The 20,890-nt window shown below is 44.3% G+C and overlaps 1 protein-coding gene across 7 annotated transcripts in view; it reads right to left on the reverse strand.

Annotated features, from left to right (window-relative positions):
• The window catches only part of TLK2 (tousled like kinase 2), a 2,417,851-nt gene that overhangs the window by 1,227,399 nt on the left and 1,169,562 nt on the right, over positions 1-20,890 (reverse strand). For all 7 annotated transcript variants that reach the window (XR_014968435.1, XM_085624076.1, XM_085624079.1 and 4 more), the window contains one exon: positions 2,823-2,915. Coding sequence is in view for 6 of the 7 variants with exons in the window: in XM_085624076.1 (XP_085480202.1) it covers positions 2,823-2,915 (93 nt within the window). In the remaining variant the exon portion in view is untranslated. The remainder of the gene's footprint in view (positions 1-2,822; positions 2,916-20,890) is intronic.

A 20,890-nucleotide genomic window follows, 5' to 3' on the forward strand; every position in this document is an offset into this window, starting at 1 on the left:
AAATTTGGATCTGGATTTGTGAAAGGGGAGGTCGAGAAGTATTAGTACCCATATTCTTTCTTTTAAGAGGAATATGGTAAAAATCCTTGAGTTCTGGCTTGCGTTTTGCTGGTAGTTTTGCATAAAGATGGCCAGTCTTAGAGTTAATGACAAGTTATTTTTGCTTTGGGTCCGTGTTAGAAGGCGGGACATCCAACTGAGGCTCTTTGGATGGAGGAGGAGCTGTCTTGTCTTTAGGTGCCAGAATTTTGGGTGCAGAGGTTTTCGGTGCCGATTATTTAGGAGCCGAGGATTTCAGATCCGAAGATGTTGGTTTTGATTTTGGTGCCGAGGATTTTGGTTCGCTGCCTGAAAGTGGTTGACTTGGTCCCGAGCTGGAAAGCTTTGACATATGAATTGGTGCTGGGCCAGAGGGCAGGGCATTCAAAACTTCTCAGTGCTGACTTTTGGCCCGAAGGCAGAGGAGTGCCTGGAGCCTGGTTTATGGACGGAATTTGAGGCTGGGGAATAGCTTTACTCGCGGTATGCGGACCCTGCGTGACGTCCCCTTTGATGTCAGAGTCTTCCTCAGACACTGAGATGTGTAGTTCTTCCTCCTCGGCTCCCTGTGCTTCGAAGATTTCCTGGTCTGAGTCTTCTCCAAAAAGATTCGGAGCAGAGCCACTGCGTTGTTGATACATTTCGTCGAGCCCAACAGTCACAGAGTGTCTCTTTAGATCGAAATGATCGGCAGGCTTCACAGTTCTCTTCGTTGGGTTCTGGTGACAAACACAAGTTGCACACTTTGTGCAAGTCGGCGCGGGGGTAATTAGTGAGACACCCAGGACAGAATTTAAATGGAGTCCGTTCCATCTACTGCGAGCTTGCCCGACGTGGTTAAGCCCAATGGCATTCCACAAAGTTTTCGATTTAGGAATCTATACGATATGTAGAGATAGGAGAACGCGTTCGAGAAACAAGAACGTTGATGGTAGTGGATCGTGCACTGCAGAGAACGGAAGGACGGTGTCGAACAGGAGCACAGCAATACATGTCCGAACCCGATGGCGGAAAAAAAAAATCTAACAATGGAGTTGAAGCCCATGAGCACTATCACCGGAAGGAGGAGTCAACATGACTTGTGACTGGAAACGACTTCTTCGAACAAAAACAACTTGCAAAAATCCAGACCCAACACTTGATGGCAGGAGTATAAAAAGCATGTGATCTACAGCTCACATGCCTCGAACACAACATTTCCGTCTGTTGAAATTGCGGGAGAACAGGTGGGATCTTTGTGCAATAAACCTTTTTGCATTGAGACTGATTACCAAGTTACCAACTAGCTTCAAAACGAGGCTAGAACTGGATTGACAATGCCCTTGGAAGAACAATCAACTATGTACTCCTCTGTGAATAAAAGCAGTTTAGGTGAGAAGATAGAATGCATACATGAATCTGATAATGTCATTTTTAAGGTCCCATGTTTTCAAGGACTCTCCAGAGGTTCTCTACAGCATCTCCACTTGATGGTAGAAAGGTTATCTTTGGCTGATGGCACAGAGGTTTACTGGAGACTATGAGAAAAGCCCCTTGATCTGGACCTCTGCTTGGTGGCCCATCTCACTTGGTCAGCCCCCGGAACCCAAACAGAAAGTACAAAATCTGGGAGTTTAGTTTGATTCCAAACTCTCCTTCGAGGATCAGATCAGAAACACTGTGGGCAAGTGATTCGGTACCCTTAAGGCCCTTAGAAAAATCTTAGACTTAATTCCAACAAAGTATCGTAAAACCATTGTGCATGCTCTTATTACTTCCCAAATGGACTATTGCAATGCCCTGTATCTCGGAGCCACTAAGGACAGTCTCGACTCATTTCTGAGAGTTTAAAATGCCGTGACTAGGCTAGTGCTCAATCTCCCCAGAAGATACTCACATGGGAAGTTCGCAACCAGTCGCACTGGCTTCCAGTAACCCAAAAAATTAAGTTTAAAGCCATGTCCTTCTGCCGCCGTATTCGTCACCAGCAAGGCCCCAAATACCTGCATTTCATGATTCAGCCATACATCCCTTGTTGCGATCTCAGATCCTCTGCAGCAAAACTAGTCAGGTTGCCTAGGTCAATGAAAGCCAGGCTGGGGGCATGCTCCTTCTCCTTTTTGGGCTCCAAAATGTGGAACTCCCTTCCTTATGATCTGAGAGCGGCACCCTTCGAAAAATCTTTCATAAGCAAACTGAAAACCTGCTGTTCTGCACCTCTTGATACGTCCCCGTTGTCTTGATTCTTGTTCATCTCTTTGTCTGTTGGTCAGGGACTCAGCACGAGGACACACAGTCTGGTGTAACCATGTGATTTACAAAACTAATTATTATTTAGAACAGGCATCATTTCTCATTCAACATACTTGGTCGACTGCCACCACTACAAAACCGCAGATCGGCATGGACGCCCTGGATCAGCTGACTTCTTGTTCTGTGACTCTTTCTTGGTAAAGCCAATTGACCACAATTAAAGAACTTTTCAATATCCCAATTAATATTCTGTATGAGACCAGTGTTTTTCCAGTGACATCATATGCCATTTCAACATCGGGCCCACAAAAACAGCCTATGCCCTTTAGTATGCAGCATACTTATTCTAAAACCAAATCTTTAAAGAAGGGACGTCAAAGCTCAACTAAAGAATTGTCCAATACTAACCAACAGCAATTCATTTTATTAAAATGAAGAGCTACTGCCTAAACAACATGAATAAAATACCTCAGTCCAAGCACTATTTCAGATAGTTTTGAACCGTTTTTTCATCAGCACAGTTTTTTTTCACAATGAGACAAACTCCTTACCCGTAATAAATCATCTATCCTTCCTTCCTTCTTCTCCAGGTCAGAGTTCTTGCTGTTTTCTAAAGCACATATTTTGTCCATAGTGAGGTCGGACTGCAGAGAGAAGAAAACCAAAGAATTAGTTTTATATGACAGAACAAGCATACATTAATGTACTTCAAATCAGGGACTGCGCTACACTTTTAGAAATGTTACTTTCCTGACCCCTGTTCAGGAGGCATCTGCACTTTAATTGTGGTTCTGCCACACGAAAGGTATTTACTTATCAGAATCAGAATCTTTGTTATATGTAACCTTTTTTTCTATCAACAGTATTCTGTCTGAACGTATTAACAGTATATTATATGTTTTTAATTTGAAAATGCACTCAAATAATGACGACGTCCATAAAGGGCAACCGTTTCTCAATTGAGCATCCAAATCAGCAAAAATATATTCCTCTGAAACAAGCATTGGCAGAGTCAATGGGTCTCACGTATGGGAGAGCTATTTGCTTTGTCAGTATCTTTTAGCCATGTTGTACAGCAACATCGTGGCTGCCATGCAGTATCGCTGAAAGTTACGACGGGAAAACGCTATAACGCGGCCAGGCCGACGTGAAGGAGCAGTGATCTGTTTTCTACGTAGGGGTTTATGCTCTACCTTCACTCGTCAAGAGTTGAAGGTTGCAGTTTTAGCCCTGTATAAAGTCGGTGCCAAAACCAGGCCATGCAGAATAGGAAGCGCAGTGCCATTTTCAAGTTTGTAGCAACTTGACACCAGTTTTTATGACTTTTGGGCACTTGTTTATCCTGGAAGGACAGGAGGGGGCAAGCAGCAATGGGGGTGGGGCAGGCCGGACAAGCAACAATGCAGGATGAGAGTGGGGCTCATACAGGCAACAATGCAGTGGAGGGTGGGCAGGTAGGACAAGCAACAATGGAGGAGGACTGTGGGGGGTAGGGCAAGCAATAATGCAGGAGGGTTGGGGAGGAAAGGGTGCATCTAAAAGAGAACAAAATTACATCTGAAAGAGGCTAACAGTGGAAGGGCAAGGAAAGCGGTACTTGAGCCATGCTCCAGGGTAGGGAAACGAAGCCAGCACTTGCTGACCAAAGAAAAGTGATTATAAAGGCAAACAATGATAAGCAATGACTCTCCAAGCCTCTTTAGTAAACAAAATGTCTTGCAAGAGACAGCACACATGCTGTCTCAGGCAAAGCCTAAAGTATAGGGTGTGGGAGTGAGGGAGGGAAAACTGCCTAGGAGATGATGGTGGCAACCACACAAACGGAAGAGCATAACAGTGACCCCAAAATATTAGTATCCTGCCGGAGGGGAAACAGCCTTAACCTCACAGCTTTTATAATAGAGTCTTTACCTTGCAGATTTTAATCATCCAGTCTTTACAATGCAGTTAAGCACTAATCGGGTATGTTTACCTTTACCTCGCAGCACTTTGCAATACAGGTATTTTTAACAACATACTTTTAATGTTATTTTTAAAAAAAAGTGATTTTAGGGTTCAGAGGTGGGCAAAGGTAAAGGGAGGTAAGGTGACTTGAGAGTTGAAGGTGAGGGATGAACAGAGGTACAGAATGGCAACTTCAGATTTCAGGGATGGGTACAGGTAAAGGGTAGTGAGGGTGACTTGAGGGGTGGGAAAAAGGAGAGGAGGGTGACTTGAGGATTGAGGGGTGGGTAAAGGGAGGTGAGGGTGACATGACTGCTCCGGCGTGAGCAGAGGTAAAAGGAGTTGAGAGTGACATTGAGGGTTTAGGAATGGGTATAGGTAAAGGTAGGTAAGGGTGACTTGTAGGCTCTGGGGTAGGTAAAGGGCGGGGATGATGACTTGAAGGCTCAAGGGTGGGCAGAGGTAAAGGTGGCTTGAGGGTTATGGGTGGTAGAGACAAAGGGTGGTGAGGGTGACTTGAGGGTTCAGGGGTGACTAGAGGTAAAGGAAGGTGAGGTTGTCTTGAGGACTCAGGGGTGCGCAGAGGAAAAAAAAGATGAGGGTCACTTGATTGGATAGCATATGATACGATACCGTCATTGTACAGTAAAGTATGGTATGGGTTGTCATTTTATAATATGGCATACTTTTGGCTATTGTTGCATGGAATGTTATGGGGTGGCCTGTTATTTTATAGTATGGTATGATATGGACTGTCATTTTGTATGGTATGGCATCTTGTATATTATGTTGTGGTATGGTTTACTATTCTAGAAACAGAATGGCATAGTATTGCTAGGCCATGATATACCACTCCATAACATACCATGTTATATAGTATTCAATGCTATGAGTATGGTATGGCGTGTTATTGGGGCATACAACCAACGAACTGGGAGCAGCACACATACACATGCATTTAGACAAACCATTTCACCAGTTGGTACAATTTAAAAACATGTCATTTATGTTGTCTTTTACAAATTGGGTAGGAAAGTGTCATCACACAGAATGTGACCAACTGGAGGATGACAAATAAATGCACCCTTAGTGAATGCTTTAACACACAACTTTATTAAAATGCAATACATTGAGATGTTATGCGGCTCGGAAAAAACTGGAAAATGAAGTGTTGTATAATGTGGAAAGCAAAAAACAATTAAGGGTAGCGACGGGCCCAAGACAAAAAAGCAAAAACGAAGGGACATAAAAGCAGATAAAAAAGACAGATACAGAAGCAGAGGAGTGTGTGAAAACTACATACAAATATTACACACACTCAAAAAAAATACCACAATCCAAGCACAAAGAGCACAGAAGAACACTAATCAAGAAATCAATCAGTACTCCGTCCATGCATCAGGGAAGAAAACAAAAATATTCAGATAAGTGAAGCAGACAAGCCTCAGACGCGTTGGCCAATGAAAAGAAAGAAAAGAAAAGTGCCAATGAAGCTAACCAATGGTTAGTAATCGGCAGGCTGAAATGCCCTTTTTAGAGTATTTTTCCCGCCCCCTTATTTTTTAAGAGACAAAATATCATTGTTGGCAAATGCGACAGTGCATGCACAATGTCTTAGGCAAGACCTGCAAATAGTATGCAAACATCTTCTTAAAAAGTGAAAAACAAAAGAGAAACATAGCCTCTGTCTTGGTCTCTGATCACAGCGAAAACTGGCACTCCTATTTTAAGGAATTCCTGATTAAATTTGACGACACCGCGTTCTTGATTAGGAGCGACTGACAGATGCGGCGCATCCTATATCCTGAGTGAGCTATATTGGATTTATGGCATAGATGACGATCCGAATTTACTTCCCATACAAGGGTGATGCTTACATGATTGTAGTTACCTTTGAGGTGTCTACCTTTTTGGGTCCTGGCGACAAATTGATGCTTAGATGTTGAAACATCGACGTATATGTGTTGGCTTTAAATGAATACTTGCTAGAAGAACAACTCATTTGGTCATTGGGGACAAGGATTTACTGCTAAAAAAATTAAGCATTTTTTAAGTCAACTTATTGTTTTTACAAAAACACTGCACACTATTGCTAACTATCCTGCACTACTCACTTTACAAGGAGCATCTACTGTCATTTTGTTGAAGTCTTTCTGTACAATTTATCGATTGGTATGTTTATGCAATGCATATACCTGAAGCTTGCACAGGCTTGTGCATCTAAATATACTAGTACTTGTTTAAACCACTGAAAGGTTTTTGAGTTCTATTTTTGTTCACACTTTGTTTGCCTTGGAAGTAAAGGCGGTCTACTTCTCTGTAGGGAACCATTATTTGTTTCTTATTAAACTTGATGAGGAGCAGGGTTAGCAGGCTTGCCTTTGCAAAATTACTGATAAAGTAATGCCTGAAAAGAAATTTGCTGCAGATTTTTGGTTGAACTGTGACAAAGAATATGAGGCAACAGAATTCATTAAACATCGATTTGACACAAAATAAAATTGCCCAAAAATAAAGAAATAATGAAATTGGAGAAAAAGTTAATTAGGAAGATTATTCAAAGTAAAAAATAGTAAAGGTTTGAAACAACAAATCCTTAACTATGCTTTAGACCACAAAAAGAAGCTAAGATGTTTAAAAATGTCAGAAAAATACACAAGCTGCAGTATTAGAATTAAAGATATAGAACGTTTCCTTCTCTCTCAACGGATACTGTGAAATTCTATAAAAAGAGGAACACCACTGCAAGCTGAAACTGACTAGGAAAGGTGGACTAAAAGGACATGTGGACTGTAAAAATAATGTATGCGAACCAATTAAATATGGCAGTATAATCAATTGGCTGTCTGTCTCTGAACAATGAATAGAGCTTCGCAAAGATATAAACTGTTGGCCAAGTAGTCACCCCAGAATGCCCACCACTGAAAAATGTCGTTAGAGATCATCAGTGCTTTGTACAGTGTATTTTGCCAGGAAAAGGCCTGTTTACGTTATGGTGAAAAGGTATTATAGAAAGCACCATCCACCTAGCTATAGTTTAGTTGACAGTCATTTGCATTTACATTAATCGCTTGTTTTTTTCCAAACATCTTAAACACACTCCTAATATAAATGACAAGAGGGCTCTTTGCCTGAGGCAGTGTCCAGAAATGTTGTAAGAATATATTGTTTGGTTCAAGTAAAAAAGTTAAATGACTTGGGAAAAGAGCGAGTCCTTAAGCAAATCTTATTATGATAGAGTACAGGCATAGAACCTAAAGATCATTGACAATCCAAGCGAAGTTATAGCTATTAAGAATGTAATTTCTTAAATGAAAGTGATAAACTAAAATTAGGGCACTTAGTGGGTGAAGAGGGGTATAACTAACATAGGATGATGTTTAATTCCCAGAAAGGGATAAACCTTATAACGGAGATGGACGACTTTTTACCTGACCAGAGGGGCCATTTTCTTGAAGAAGAAATGGCAGCTAAGTGCAAAGTAAAATGCTAACTACTGAAAATAAAGCAGCACTGTTGATTCTTTGCACGTTCTTGTGCTCACCTACCTCTCCAGATACTAGGTGCATATGGAGATCTTGCAAGAAAGATGTCTGGCCTCTATCTGGATATCCATGCCATAATCTGGCAGGCTTAGCTGGACAAATTGTAGACCTTACTGCTCACTGAGGAAGCAGGAAGATGAGCACAGTGATGAGAGCAACATCATCATTAGGTGTGAGTGCCATTACCAAAGACCTCCACTGTGGCTTGATAAAGAGGTGAGAAGGTCCGGCCACCACAAATATCTTCCCCCAACCAAGAGAAATTAGACTTCTTATTCTCTTGCATTGTAAGTTTTTGACATTTAAGTTAGGCAACAGATATACAGGAGGAAAGTCATGTGAATGTCTTCAAAGTTTCTTGAGCCATGCTTCGAGCAGAATGCTCTTTGGAAAAACTGGCTGAAGTGTGTATTGTCAGGATTTTGTAACTAACAAATATACATGTGATTAACCAAATGCCTCTAAAATCTTGGAAAGATCCTCATTATTTAGCACCCATTCATGGCCTTCTAGAAGGTGTCTGAGCTTTTCTGATTTTGATCCTATAGGTTTGGGACTGAGATCAGTCCTTTCCCGATAGCATTCTGATCTGGTTGTCAGCTTTCTTGTCCTGTTCTATAAGTATGGTTGTGGATAAATAGAAGGAAAGATTGCAGGAACATGTATACTGCCTTAAAGCACCAAAGGGACCACTCTCCCCCTTTAATCGATGCATCTCTTACAATGGTGTCTGTCATTGGAGATTTCTGAAAAGGGACTCCGTGGAGCACATTCAGTATGCTCTTGTTCAACCTCTTGCACAACCATGCCAAGAATTGTAGAGCGTAATTGAGGACTATACATTTGTCCCAAACTACTGTCTGAGACCAGTGGTCGTCTATACATTCCTGAAGAGTATCATATGTGGAATCTGGGATTCAGTATTTTGTACTATGAAGTGCAGGAGTCAGTTGGGCCAGACTATTAGAGGTCTCTCCTCTAGAGAGGACACTTGAAAAAATCACCATCTGTCCTGCAAAGGAAAGACTTTTGCGAATCGTTTTTGGTATTGGCCCTAATATCGAATGAAGAACGCATCGGATAATCACCAAGTCTCCACTAATTTCTTGCCTGAGGTTCTGAAGAAGAATAACAGCTGACTGAACGTTGTGTAACAGTTTATGAATTGAAGTGACCATGGGCAGGAGTGGATAGACTAAGATGCCGCTGTACTACATCACGGCAGCTCTTGCTGGCTTGCTCTTGGAAATGCTTGGGGGGCAGACCTTAATCCAAATGAGAACCATGTACTGGTCTTCTGAATCACATGGCAATTAAAAAAAATCACTGGGTTTTCAATTAACAAAGGGATTTTTGCTATGCATAAAAGCCGTTTTACAAGATATTATGAAACCATTTCCAAATCGAAAATCTCAGGCAGCGTGAATAGGGCATCCCTGTGCTACTTCTGAACCATAAAGTATACATCAATGGTCTGTGACTGCAATCTGGTTGCTAACCATGAATGCCACAAATTGCAATCTGTCAAATGAATACTTCTAGGGAATCCATTTTGCAGCTCACTGTGAATGGACAGTTTGCAATGCAACCTATAAGTACATAGGCATATAGGCACATCGTGTTAGGACGTAAAGTGTGATGCATGGCTTGGGAGAGAGGACGTCCATGCCCTATGTTGATCTCCTTGCAAGTCGCTTGAAATCTGCTGTAGATCATGTTGATCTCTACCTTGGTGAATATGAAAATCCTGCATGTTCACTGTGAGTGTCCCTGTTTATATGGATGAAGACCACAGAGCTTGGCTCCGAGGTCGAGGGGGCATGCACAGCACACTCCTCTTTTATGGAGAGTGGCTATTGTCCACTCAACCAAGGCTTTGACAGAAAATGACAGTGTTGGCATCTATACCGGTTTACTTTAGGAGGGTTGTTTATCAGCTCCCTCCTAGTAAAGTCTGTAAAGTCTCCCTTTCCTGCGTTCTTTTAGACACTGTCATATCTGAGATCCGTGTTTTGAAAGTCAGTGGGTTGAGTGAGGATGGTGAGAAATTATGTTTAATATGAGCAGAGCTGCATCCTGTTCTGTTGGACATTTCAGCTCCCATGTGCCCTTCTCCTATTCCTTGTAAAAGCTTGGTGGTTTGAGGTAGGCACTAGCTTTTATTTGTGTTTAGCTCAGACTCCCTCTGCTGGGACAACCTCCTTTCTTTCTGTTGGGGGACAGGCATGGCCTCCTGGTCTGGCGTTCATTAAAATTTCTCTCTGGGGTTTTATGCCGGACAGGTCCCAAAATACTGGGAAGGGGTGCAGCAGGCCCTCCTCATATGCACTAATCACATGCAGGAAATGTGCCCCAGGATTGGAGGGGCACCAAAGATTCAAAGTAGAAGACACCCTGATTAGAACAGCCTGTCAATTACGGAATGTTAAGTCTGGCCTGATCAGCCTATTGTTTGTTCAAGGTTGTTCCCTCTTTCTGACAGGATACATCCACAAGGGTTTGTATAGGAAGCGGAGATTCAGGAGTGGAATCCAGGCAGGTTGGATTGCCATTCTCCTTTACAGACCCGGGAACAGTGTTTGGAATTGAGAAGGTGTCTCTGTGGAGGATTACCTGTGAAAGGAATGTGCCAATCTGGCAGAAGAAGCCGGGCTTCAGCTCATCCTTTGGCATTCTAGCAGAGAACATGCTGACTGTGACGCTTGTGGAGGCGATTGCACTTTGAAGCAAAAGGAGACTGTAGAGAGCTGCTCAAGATAAGGCACATTAGCATCATGGGAGACGGAAAAATATCCATATCATCACTGAAGGCGAGACTGCTTCACCACTCCCCTGTGCTGTGGGAGCCTGTGGAGCTTTCAGTTACCATCTACAGCTGGTGAAAGAGTGCCCTGTTGAAAAACTTACCATCTGAACCCTTGGCCCCTGCCTAAGGACATGCATACTCTCCAGCTTAGTCCTTGCCTGTCCTGCACTAGAAGTAAGTAGTACCATCCTCATTGGTGTCCTCCTAATAGAACATATAGACTGTGGCCAGTGGGCTCTGTGCTGCAGACCCCCACCCACCTGTCCTCTGAGGGTATCAAGGAGGATAGGCACGCTGGCCAGAATCTATATTCCTGGAGCTAGCCCAGTGGCTATTAGACTAACGGGACTCCAGTAACTGTACCAAGACACCAGGCATCCCTAACCAGACACATGACTCCACTAGCGGGTATTCATCAAGGAAGGGTGGGCAATTCTGTTGCTTTGGGTTGGTGGGACAGTGGCCGACCAGGAACATTTGACTTCATATTAACTGCTGAAACCACATCACTGTAATACAAGTATTGGTACCATTGGTCTAGCTTTGTGAAGTAACCCAGTGCACTGTGGTTTGTTAGATGCAAAGTTACCTGTGTTTATATAGTGCCTAACATCTAGAAGCTGTAATGGTGTTTGAGGTCAGAACTCAGGACCATAGGGTTGTAGATAATTCTTATTTTTGCTGTGTATCTTAGCTTTATGTGTAGTATATGTTTGTGTGTGTATTAAAGTACATTTATTTTATAAAGTAAAGCACTCACTGAACATTGAGCTTGCTAGCTGGTATTACGGTGTAAGTGTATTCAGGCTGTCTAACTCAACTCACCATTTTGAGCAAGCACTGACTGCTCTGTCTCGCTATCAAGAGAGTCAAGGGCTGGATAAGAAAACTTTGTTATCCATTTTGGAGTTCAGTAGTATGGTGGTCCCAAGGCACCAGTGGTGAACAACTCCAATTGATGCAATTGGAGACCAGTAATCCAGCTGCCCTGATGGCCCAAAAGGAAAATGCTACTTACCCAGTATGCATCTGTTCTTGGCATATAGAGCTGTACAGCCATATGCTTTAGCATAGATGGTCATCTAGTGTTGGTTTCGGATGTTTGCTCTTTGTTTTTATTCAAAGAAGTCTTTGCAGTCACGAGGTAGGTGACTCCTCCTTTCGGTGATGGTGCGCATGGGCGTCTCCATGCCCAGATTGTTTTGCCGTAAGGGTGATGATGGAGTTAGTAAGAGTATTAAAGGGATGTCCATGTATAGTATATCTAAGTAAGATAATACTGCAACAGATAAAGGTACCCGGGGAGGTAGGAGGGTGCATATGGCTCTACAGCTCTATATGCCATGCACAGATGCATACTGGGTAAGTAGCATTTTCCGTTATAGGCATATGAGCTGTAGATCATATGCTTTATCATAGACTATATAGCAGTATAGCGGTGGTTAACATGTATCTGTTGAAGTGGTTTGAAATAGTGTTCTTAAAACTGTCTGGTCCACACTAGCTTGTTGTTTTGCTAACACATCTACACAATAGTGCTTTGTGAATGTGTGTGGTGTAGACCATGTTGCAGCTTTGCAGAGGTCATCTAAGGGTGTGTTCCCTAAGAATGCCATAGAAGCTCCTAGTTAGCGTGTACAGTGCGCCCTAGGGGGAATTGTTAATGTGCGCTACGCATTAATGTAGCATATTTGGATGCAGTTAACTATCCATACCTGCTTTTGATATGGGATTGCCTTTATGCGGTGGTGAAAAAGCAACACAGTTGTTTAGTTTTTCTAAAAGATTTAGTTCTTTCTATGTAATATAGTATGGCTCTTTTTACATCCAATGTGTGAAGAGGGCGTTCTGCCACTGAGTCTGGTTAAGGGAAAAAAACAGGTAGCTCAACAGACTGGTTGAGATGAAATGCAGAAACGACTTTAGGTAAAAATTTGGGGTTAGTCCTAAGAATCACTTTATTTTGGTGAATTTGTAAAAATGGTTCTTGAATAGTTAGTGCCTGGAGCTCACCTACTCTAAGAGATGTGATGGCTATAAGGAAGGCTACCTTCCAGCTGAGACATTGTACTTCAAATTTGTGCAATGGCTCAAAGGGTGGACCCATGAGTCTAGTAAGGACTATATTAAGATTCCACACTGAGAGGAATGATTCTTTTGAGTCCTTCCATGAAGGCTTTGATAGCCGGCACTCGAAACAAAGACAAGTGTTGGCTGTTTTGTAGGTACGCAGCTATTGCAGCAAGGTGTAAGTGTATAGATGTATATGCTAAGTTAGAACGCTGTAGGTGTAACAGATAGCAAATGATGTTTTGTATGGAAGCATCTAGTGGATTGATTTTATTGTTTGTACAGTAAATTACAAATTGTTGCCACTTTGCTGCATACCATGCTCTTGTGGTAGGGCGTCTAGCCTCTCTAATTACGTTCATGCAGTCTGGTGGAAGATTAAGGTAGCCAAACTTTAGGATTTAAGGTGCCAGATAGCAAGGTTGAGTTGACTGGGATTTGGATGTCTTATCTCTCCATGGTTCTGAGTGAGAAGCTTGGGGGAGAGGTGTTTTTGGTGAGGAACTACTGATAGTTACAACAGGGTTGTGAACCATGGTTGTCGAGCCCATGTGGGAGCAACTAGGATCATTGTCAGGGAATGTTGTTTGAGCTTCCGAACCACTAATGGAATTTGTGGGAGAGGTGGAAAAGCGTACACAAATTTTCCTGACCAATTCATCCATAGCGCATTGCCTTTAGACAATGGGTGAGGATACCTGGACGCGAAGCTTGGGCATTTTGCGTTGAGGTGTGTGGCGAAGAGATCTATTTCTGGGTAGCCCCACAGCTGAAAGAATGGGAGGGGAACTTGAGGATGTAGTTCCCATTCGTGGATCTGCAATCTGGTTGTTTACTCCTGGGAGGTGTTCTGCAAGGAGATGCATCTTTTGAGGTATTGCCCATCTCCATATCCTTTGAGATAGTTGTGAAAGCTGTAGAGTGCCCCCCCTGTTTTTTTATGTAGTACATTGCTGTTGTGTTGTCTGTACGAACTAGGACATCTTTGCCTACTAGATGCAGTTGAAAAGCTTTCAATGTTAGAAAAATTGCTAGTAGCTCCAGATGGTTTAAGTGGGGTCATTTTTGTTGTAGGGTCCACATGCCCTGAATGGTATGTTTTTGACGATGAGCTCCCCAACCAGTGAGCGATGAGTCTGCTGTTAGCACGATCTGTGGAACCGGGTCGACAAATGGCCGCCCTTGGAAAGGTTTTGCGTATTCCACCACTGTGGAGAGAGATGGGTGCGGCGGTCCACCAACACCTGATCTGTTAACTGACCTTGAGCCGGGTTCCACTGACGTGCTAAGCATTTCTGTAGGGGACGCATTTGAAGTCTTGTGTAGGGAATGATTAGAATGCAAGAAGCCATCATGCCGATCAATTGCATGAACACTTAGGCTGGTAGTGAGTGTTGAGGCAGAAGAAAAGCGTTACTTACCTGTAACTGCAGTTATCCAGAATTGGTATCTTTCATAGATTCACATGCCTGAATCATTCCCCGTCGTCGGGATGGGAGTCCCCGGTACATAAGAAAAGTAATGTCTCACTAGACATATAGAGAGATAGGCCAAAGGTCTCACATTAGTAACATATCCAGGTCCTTTTGTAATGAGGACCAAACTCTAGAGAAACAATCAGCTATCACCACCCTCTGGAACCTTCCTGGAAGGAGCTCTAGTCCCTCAGATTTTCGTAAGCACAGTGCTGAGTAGATGTATCACTGAGAGAACCAGGTGAGCCCTTCCAGGGGAGGCGGGTGAGTTGCATGTGAATCTATGAAAGATACCAATACTGGATAACTGCAGTTACAGGTAAGTAATGCATTTCTTATCCAGTATTAGGGTATCTTTCATAGATTCACAAGCCTGAATCAGAATAGCAAGCAATGATAGGCACATTTCGGAGGGAACAGAATGCACAAATTCATCAGATAATAACATATCAATGCGAAAGTAACAAAGTGCAATCAAAAGAAAACAGTAGAAAGCACAATGGAGAAATGTGCATGTAAAGGAAAGGATGGTGGGATGGTGGGATGAAAAGAAGGCTCACCTCTATTGAAATAGACGACGTAACACCGCCTGTCTCAGTGCAGCATCCTTCATGAGTTCCGTATCCAAGCAGTAGTGCTTGGTAAATGTATGCGGCGTCTGCCATGTTACCGCTCTGCAAATGTCTGTGATAGGCACACCCGCAAAGAGTGCCATGGAGGTATTAATCGCCCTAGTGCAATGGGCATGAACTGTCGAGTGCAAGGGATGGCCTGCTTGTGACAGAAAGTAATAGCGGCAGAGATCCACCTAGAAATACTCTGTTTAGTAAGTGGAAAACCTTTTCGAGGTAGACTGTAAGCCACAAAGAGTTGGTTGGATTTGCGGAACGTCTTTGTCCTATCAAGGTAGAATTTAAGGCAGCGTTTAAGATCCAGTGAATGCAGAGCCCTTTCTGCCGCCGCTTGAGGATTCGGAAAATAGGTTTGTAAGACTTTAGGCTCATTGAGGTCAAAGTCTGACGGGACCTTGGGAACAAACTTGGGATTAGTCCGAAGTATAACCCTATCATGTTTGAATTGAAGAAAAGGGTCTTGAATTGAGAATGCATGAAGTTCGCTTACTCGCCTTGCAGACGTAAGGGCTAGAAGCAGTGCAGTTTTCCAAGAGAGAAACTTGAGGTTAGCTCTGTGCATCGGCTCAAAAGGGTGTTTCATAAGCTGAGCAAGAACGATGTTGAGTTGCCAGGTTGGAGGTGGAGACTTCACGGGAGGGCAAGTCCTAAACAGACCTTTGACAAATTGTTTAATCAGTCTATGTGACCAAAGAGAAGGACCCGTAGAAGATCTCCTGAAAAAGGATATCGCTGCCAGGTGAACCTTAATAGAGGCGTGAGCCAGGCCTGAAGTCGCCAGATGGAGAAGATAAGGCAATATTTGTTCCGGAGAAGAAGTGAAAGGATGTATATTCGCAGACTTACACCAGATGCAGAATCTTTTCCATTTCAAGGAATATGTTTTGTGTGTACTGTCGGCCCAAGCACGAGCCAGAACCGCCCTGCAGTCTGGAGGAATGTCTAGACCATGGAACTCTCGGATCTCTGGAACCAAGCCGATAATTTGAGAGATGCTGGATCCGGATGTCGGATTTGTTCCCGGTCCATAGTGAGGAGAGAAGGAAAAGGTTTCAACGGAATTGGTGGTTCCAGGGAGAGAAGATGAAGCTCCGTGAACCAATGCTGGCGAGGCCACGCTGGCGCGATCAGGATTAGCGTGCAGGGTTCTGCCTTCAACTTCCTGAGGACCCTGGGAATCAGGGCAATCAGTGGAAAAGCGTAAGCAAAGACGTTGAACCATGCTATCGAAAATGCATTCCCTAGAGATCCTCGTTGGGGATGCCAGCTTGCGAAGTTTTGGCATTTGGCATTGTGCTGGGTGGCAAATAGGTCAAAGAGAGGTGTGCCCCATTGAGAGAATATGCCGTTGAGAACCTGCTGGTTCAATTCCCATTCGTGACATGTTGTTTGTTGCTTGCTTAGTGAATAAGCCAGCACATTGTCTGTTCCTGGAACATACTCCACTCTGAGGGAGATGTTGTGTTGAAGTAACCAGTTCAGGATCTTTTGAGATTCGCAAGAGAGTGGCAGTGAACTAGTAACCCCCCGCTTGTTTAGGTAGTGCATTGTTGTAGTATTGTCCATCCAGAGAACCTTTGATCTTGGGAAAGAACGCCAGGAGGGCCAGATAAACAGTCCGCAGCTCGAGGAGGTTTATGTGAAGTTTCCGTTCGGAAGGAGACCACTTTCCGCTGACCCGAAGTTCCTGGAGGAATGCTCCCCAACCCTCCAAGGACGCATCAGTTGTGGAGAGGCTTGAAGCAAGAAAGGCAGGCCTTGAGAAAGATTCCGTGGATGAGTCCACCACTGCAGAGCAGTGACCATCTGGGGGTCACCTGAACGACATCGAAGGATCCTTCGGCTTGAATCCACTGATTGGATAGTGACTCTTGGAGAGGGCGCATGTGGAGGCGACAGTAGGGAACCAGCAGAATACAGGATGACATCATCCCGAGAAGAGATTTGAACAGGCACACTGAGAAACTTCCTGAATTTTATGCGATTCGCCAAGTGAGAAAGTTTGCACTGTCGCTCTTGCGACGGGAAAGCTTTCCTCAAAAGTTATCCGTTGAAACGGTTGCAGGATGGATTTGTCTGGATTGAGAGAGAGTCCCAAGCGACTGAAAAGCTGCAGACAGGCGTTGGAAGATCTGCTTGCGCCATCCAGAGAAGGTGCCTTGACGAGCCAGTCGTCGAGGTAGGGAAAAACTTGGTGACGTTGCTGCCTGAGGTATGCAGCCACTGGAGAAAGGCACTTTGTGAAGATGCGAGGGGCTGACTTGAGTCCGAAGAGCAGGATTCGGAATTGGTAATGTCTGCCTGCCACAGCGAACCTCAGACATTTTTTGTGATTCCTGTGGATAGGGATATGGAAATAGGCATCTTGAAGATTCAAAGATACCATGAAGTCATTTGCATTGAGAAGTTGGAGCACTTCTTGAATGGTAACCATGCGAAACGATTGTTTCTTTAAGAATTTGTTGAGACTTCTCAAATCTAGAATCAGCCTCCATTTCTTCTCCTTTTTGCGCACCAAGAAAAAACGGGAGTAAAAACCTTTCCCCCGCTGGCGAAGAGGAACCCGCTCTATAGCACCTTTCTGGAGAAGTAATGAGATTTCCAGGAGTAAAAGGCACAGATTCTTGTGAAGCATAGGACGAGGAGGGGTCTGCGGAGGAATCTGAATGAACTCCAGTGAGTGTCCAAATTGTACCAGTTGAATAACCCAACGGTACGTTGTGATCGGTTTCCAATTGTGTAGAAAATGGGAAATTCTTCCAACTACTCTGGAGGATGGAGAGGAAATGGAGACCGGCGGTAGAGAGAAGTCATTGACGCCGGGCAGAATCCTTCTGTCGTCCGCCCTTTACGCGAAAGGAAGACTTATTATATTGAGATTGCTGCTGTTGGCGCTGTTGAAACTGTGGTCGATATTGCTGGTTGGAGGAAGAATAGGAAGACCGATACTGCTGGTAGGTTCCTCTACCCCGTGAGCCTCGAAAAGTTTTTTTTAAATTGAAGGGTACCCAAAGCCCTGGCCGTGTCCGTATCCTTTGTTATGCCCTGAAGGGCTTCATCAATAGGAGTGCCAAAAAGCAATTGGCCATCATAAGGCATGTCTAAAATCTTCGTCTGGATTTCCGGTCGGAATGTCGTTGCCTTAAGCCAACCTTGGCAGCGGAGGACCACAGCCCCAGCCAATTGGCGGAAACCAGTAAAGGCGATATCCATCGCACAATCGATAATTTCGGAAGCCGAACGTTCGCCTTCCAACAAAATTTTCTTTGCCTCCGCTTTGGAGTCGTCCGGCAGGGCCTCCAAGTATGGTGCAATGTCCGCCCACATCTGCCTGTTGTAGCGCCCCAACAACGCTAAGTAATTAGACGCACGCAACGTCAATGCAGACATAGAAGAAAAACGCTTCCCAATATTGTCTAGGCATCTGCCCTCCCTATCTGGAGGGACTGAAGGCGGAACAGAAGGGTTTTTAGATCTCCGCTGAGCTGCCTGAATGATGACGGAATCAGGCTTGGGATGTCCGGTAAGACAGGCTGGAGCGGTGTCTGGAGCTCTGTACTTTTTATCCAAACGAGGCAACACTGGGGGGACCGTAAAAGGATTTTGCCCGATTTTAATGCCTTGATCCCAGATGTAGTCTATGATCGGCACAGATCTCACAGATTTTTGAAAAGGTTCCTTGAAGTCATACAAGAAACAGTCCTGCTGGTGAGAAGGCATAGGAATCTGGAAACGCTGTGCAGCCCTTTCCAAAACATTGTGAAAACCCCCAATATCTTCAGGAGGGGAGTCTGCTTGAGGAGGCACTGGAGACGCCGGAAAAGGGATGACGTAGTCGTCCCACTCATCATGAGTCGATTGGGAATCATGAACCTCTCCCTCCTCTTGTTGGTCATCCTCCTCATCATACGTGGAAGGGTGAGGTGCTATTGTAACAGGCATAGCCGGTGGAGTCGGAGGTGGAACCTGTGGAGGCGGAGAGAGAACTGGAGTAGAAGACGGAGCAGAAGTAGGGAACCTCTGCTTGTAGTCAGAAATCAAAAATTGGCAGTCAGAAACCAAAGACGCAGGGAGACCAACCATGGGTTGTTGGCGAAGATGGCTGTAGTCCAGATAATATGCCTGATCTTCTGCGTCTTGCTCGTCATAGTCCGAGTCCTCCTGATACTTGACATGAAGTTCAGAGGGACTTGTTGCAGCCCTGAACATGCTGCCCTCATCTGAACCCTCCTCCTCGCCCAAAAGGTGAGACGGAGGTAATGGATGGACCCTGCTTGGTGATGTAAGGGAAGGAGTCAGCTTTCTTTTAGTGACCTTGAGATGAACATATGCACTGTCCACCGTTGATTTTGGTGCCGTCGACGATGCAGTCGTCGGTGAAGTCGTCGCCGACCAGGAAACACCAATGGACACAACCGATGATAGCATTGTCGATGCGCTCGTCGTCGAGCGTGGCGCCGACACTGTCTTGGACGTCGACGACGATTTTTTTATCTTGATCGTCGACGACAATAGAACAGCCATCGACGATGACGTCGTAGTCGAGTTTGATGCTGACGACACCAAGAGTGTAGAGACTGTTGTCGTCGACTAGGTTACTCCCACAGCTGTAGAAGGAGATTGTCGTCGTTGAGGCCACAGTAGACAAGGCGGTCGTCGACGGAGCTGAAACAGGCTTTTTAAAGGTGTGTACAATCCTCGTCAGAGGATCCTTGTGTGCCAAAGCCTTAAGTTGTGCCTCCGAAGACTTTTTCTGCGTCTTCTTTTGCGGGGGCTGCGAAGAAGTACCTGGAGAAGCATCTCTGGACCTTTCCTGTGAGGTTTTTGAAGACTTTGTTGAGCCCTCACTCTCCTCTGCGGACAAGGGGTATTCTTTGTCCTTAAGCCTCTGCAGCCATATTAAAAGCCTTCCCTCACGGTCTTTAAGAGTCTTTGATGAAAAGGTACGATATACCCTACAGTCTTTGGAGGAATGGTCCGGATAGAGACAGTAGAGGCAGTCTTTATGCTGGTCGTCGACATGCAGTATCTTCTTATTGCAGGAAGCACAGGGCCTAAAAAGGCCTTTCTTTGGAATGTCTGACATGAAGACAGAGTAGACTTCACTCAGAAGAAGTAATTGTGAAGAAAAATCCACTTGAATTCCAGAAGCAAAGAAAAACTGAGCAAAGCTCAGTGGCGACTTCCTTAGCACGACGTGCGGTAGAAAATCTGAGGGACTAGAGCTCCTTCCAGGAAGGTTCCAGAGGGTGGTGATAGCTGATTGGTTGTTCTCTAGAGTTTGGTCCAAATTACAAAAGGACCTGGATATGTTACTAATGTGAGGTCTTTGGCCTATCTATCTATATGTCTAGTGAGACATTACTTTTCTTATGCACCGGCGACTCCCATCCCGACGACGGGGAATGATTCAGGCATGTGAATCTATGAAAGATACCCTAATACTGGATAAATTGTGATATTAGATTTAGCATGTTGCGTATCATGACTGGGTTTGGGTATGCTAGAGCTTTGCAAGTGTCTATTGTGGCTCCTAGATACGCTTGCGTGTTGGACGGCTGGAGGTGAGACTTGGTGTGGTTTACAGTTAATCCCAAGTCGTGAAGCAGCTGAACTGTTTTGTGAGTGTGGTGTATGCAGCTGTGTTATGATCTGGCTTTTATTAGCCAGTAGTCCAGGTAAGGGAAGACGTGAATGTGTTGTCATCTTAAATGAGCTGCGACTACTGCCAGAAACTTGGGTGAAAACTCAGGGTGCTGTAATTACCCCGAATGGGAGAACTTTGAATTGGTAATGTTGTCCATCCACCACGAACCTGAGATATTTTCTGTAAGTAGGGTGAATGGGAATATGGAAGTAGGAGTCCTTTGAATCTAGGGTGGATAGAAAGTCGCCTTGCTGAAGCAATGGGAGCACCTGTTGGAGGGTGACCATGTGGAAGTGGTATGACTGAATGTAGAGATTTAGCTGTCTGAGGTCTAGTATAGGTCTGAGAGGCTGTCCTTTTTTGGAATTAAAAAATGCAGGGAGTACACTCCGGTCTCTTGGTGATGTAATGGGACTGGTTCTATCACATGTTTTTGTAACAGAGAGAGAACCTCTTGTTTTTGAGAGGGCGAGATGTTCTGGTGACATTGCACGTTCTCT

This window comes from Triturus cristatus, chromosome 1_1, assembly GCF_964204655.1.
Source record: "Triturus cristatus chromosome 1_1, aTriCri1.1, whole genome shotgun sequence".
Lineage (NCBI taxonomy): Eukaryota > Metazoa > Chordata > Amphibia > Caudata > Salamandridae > Triturus > Triturus cristatus.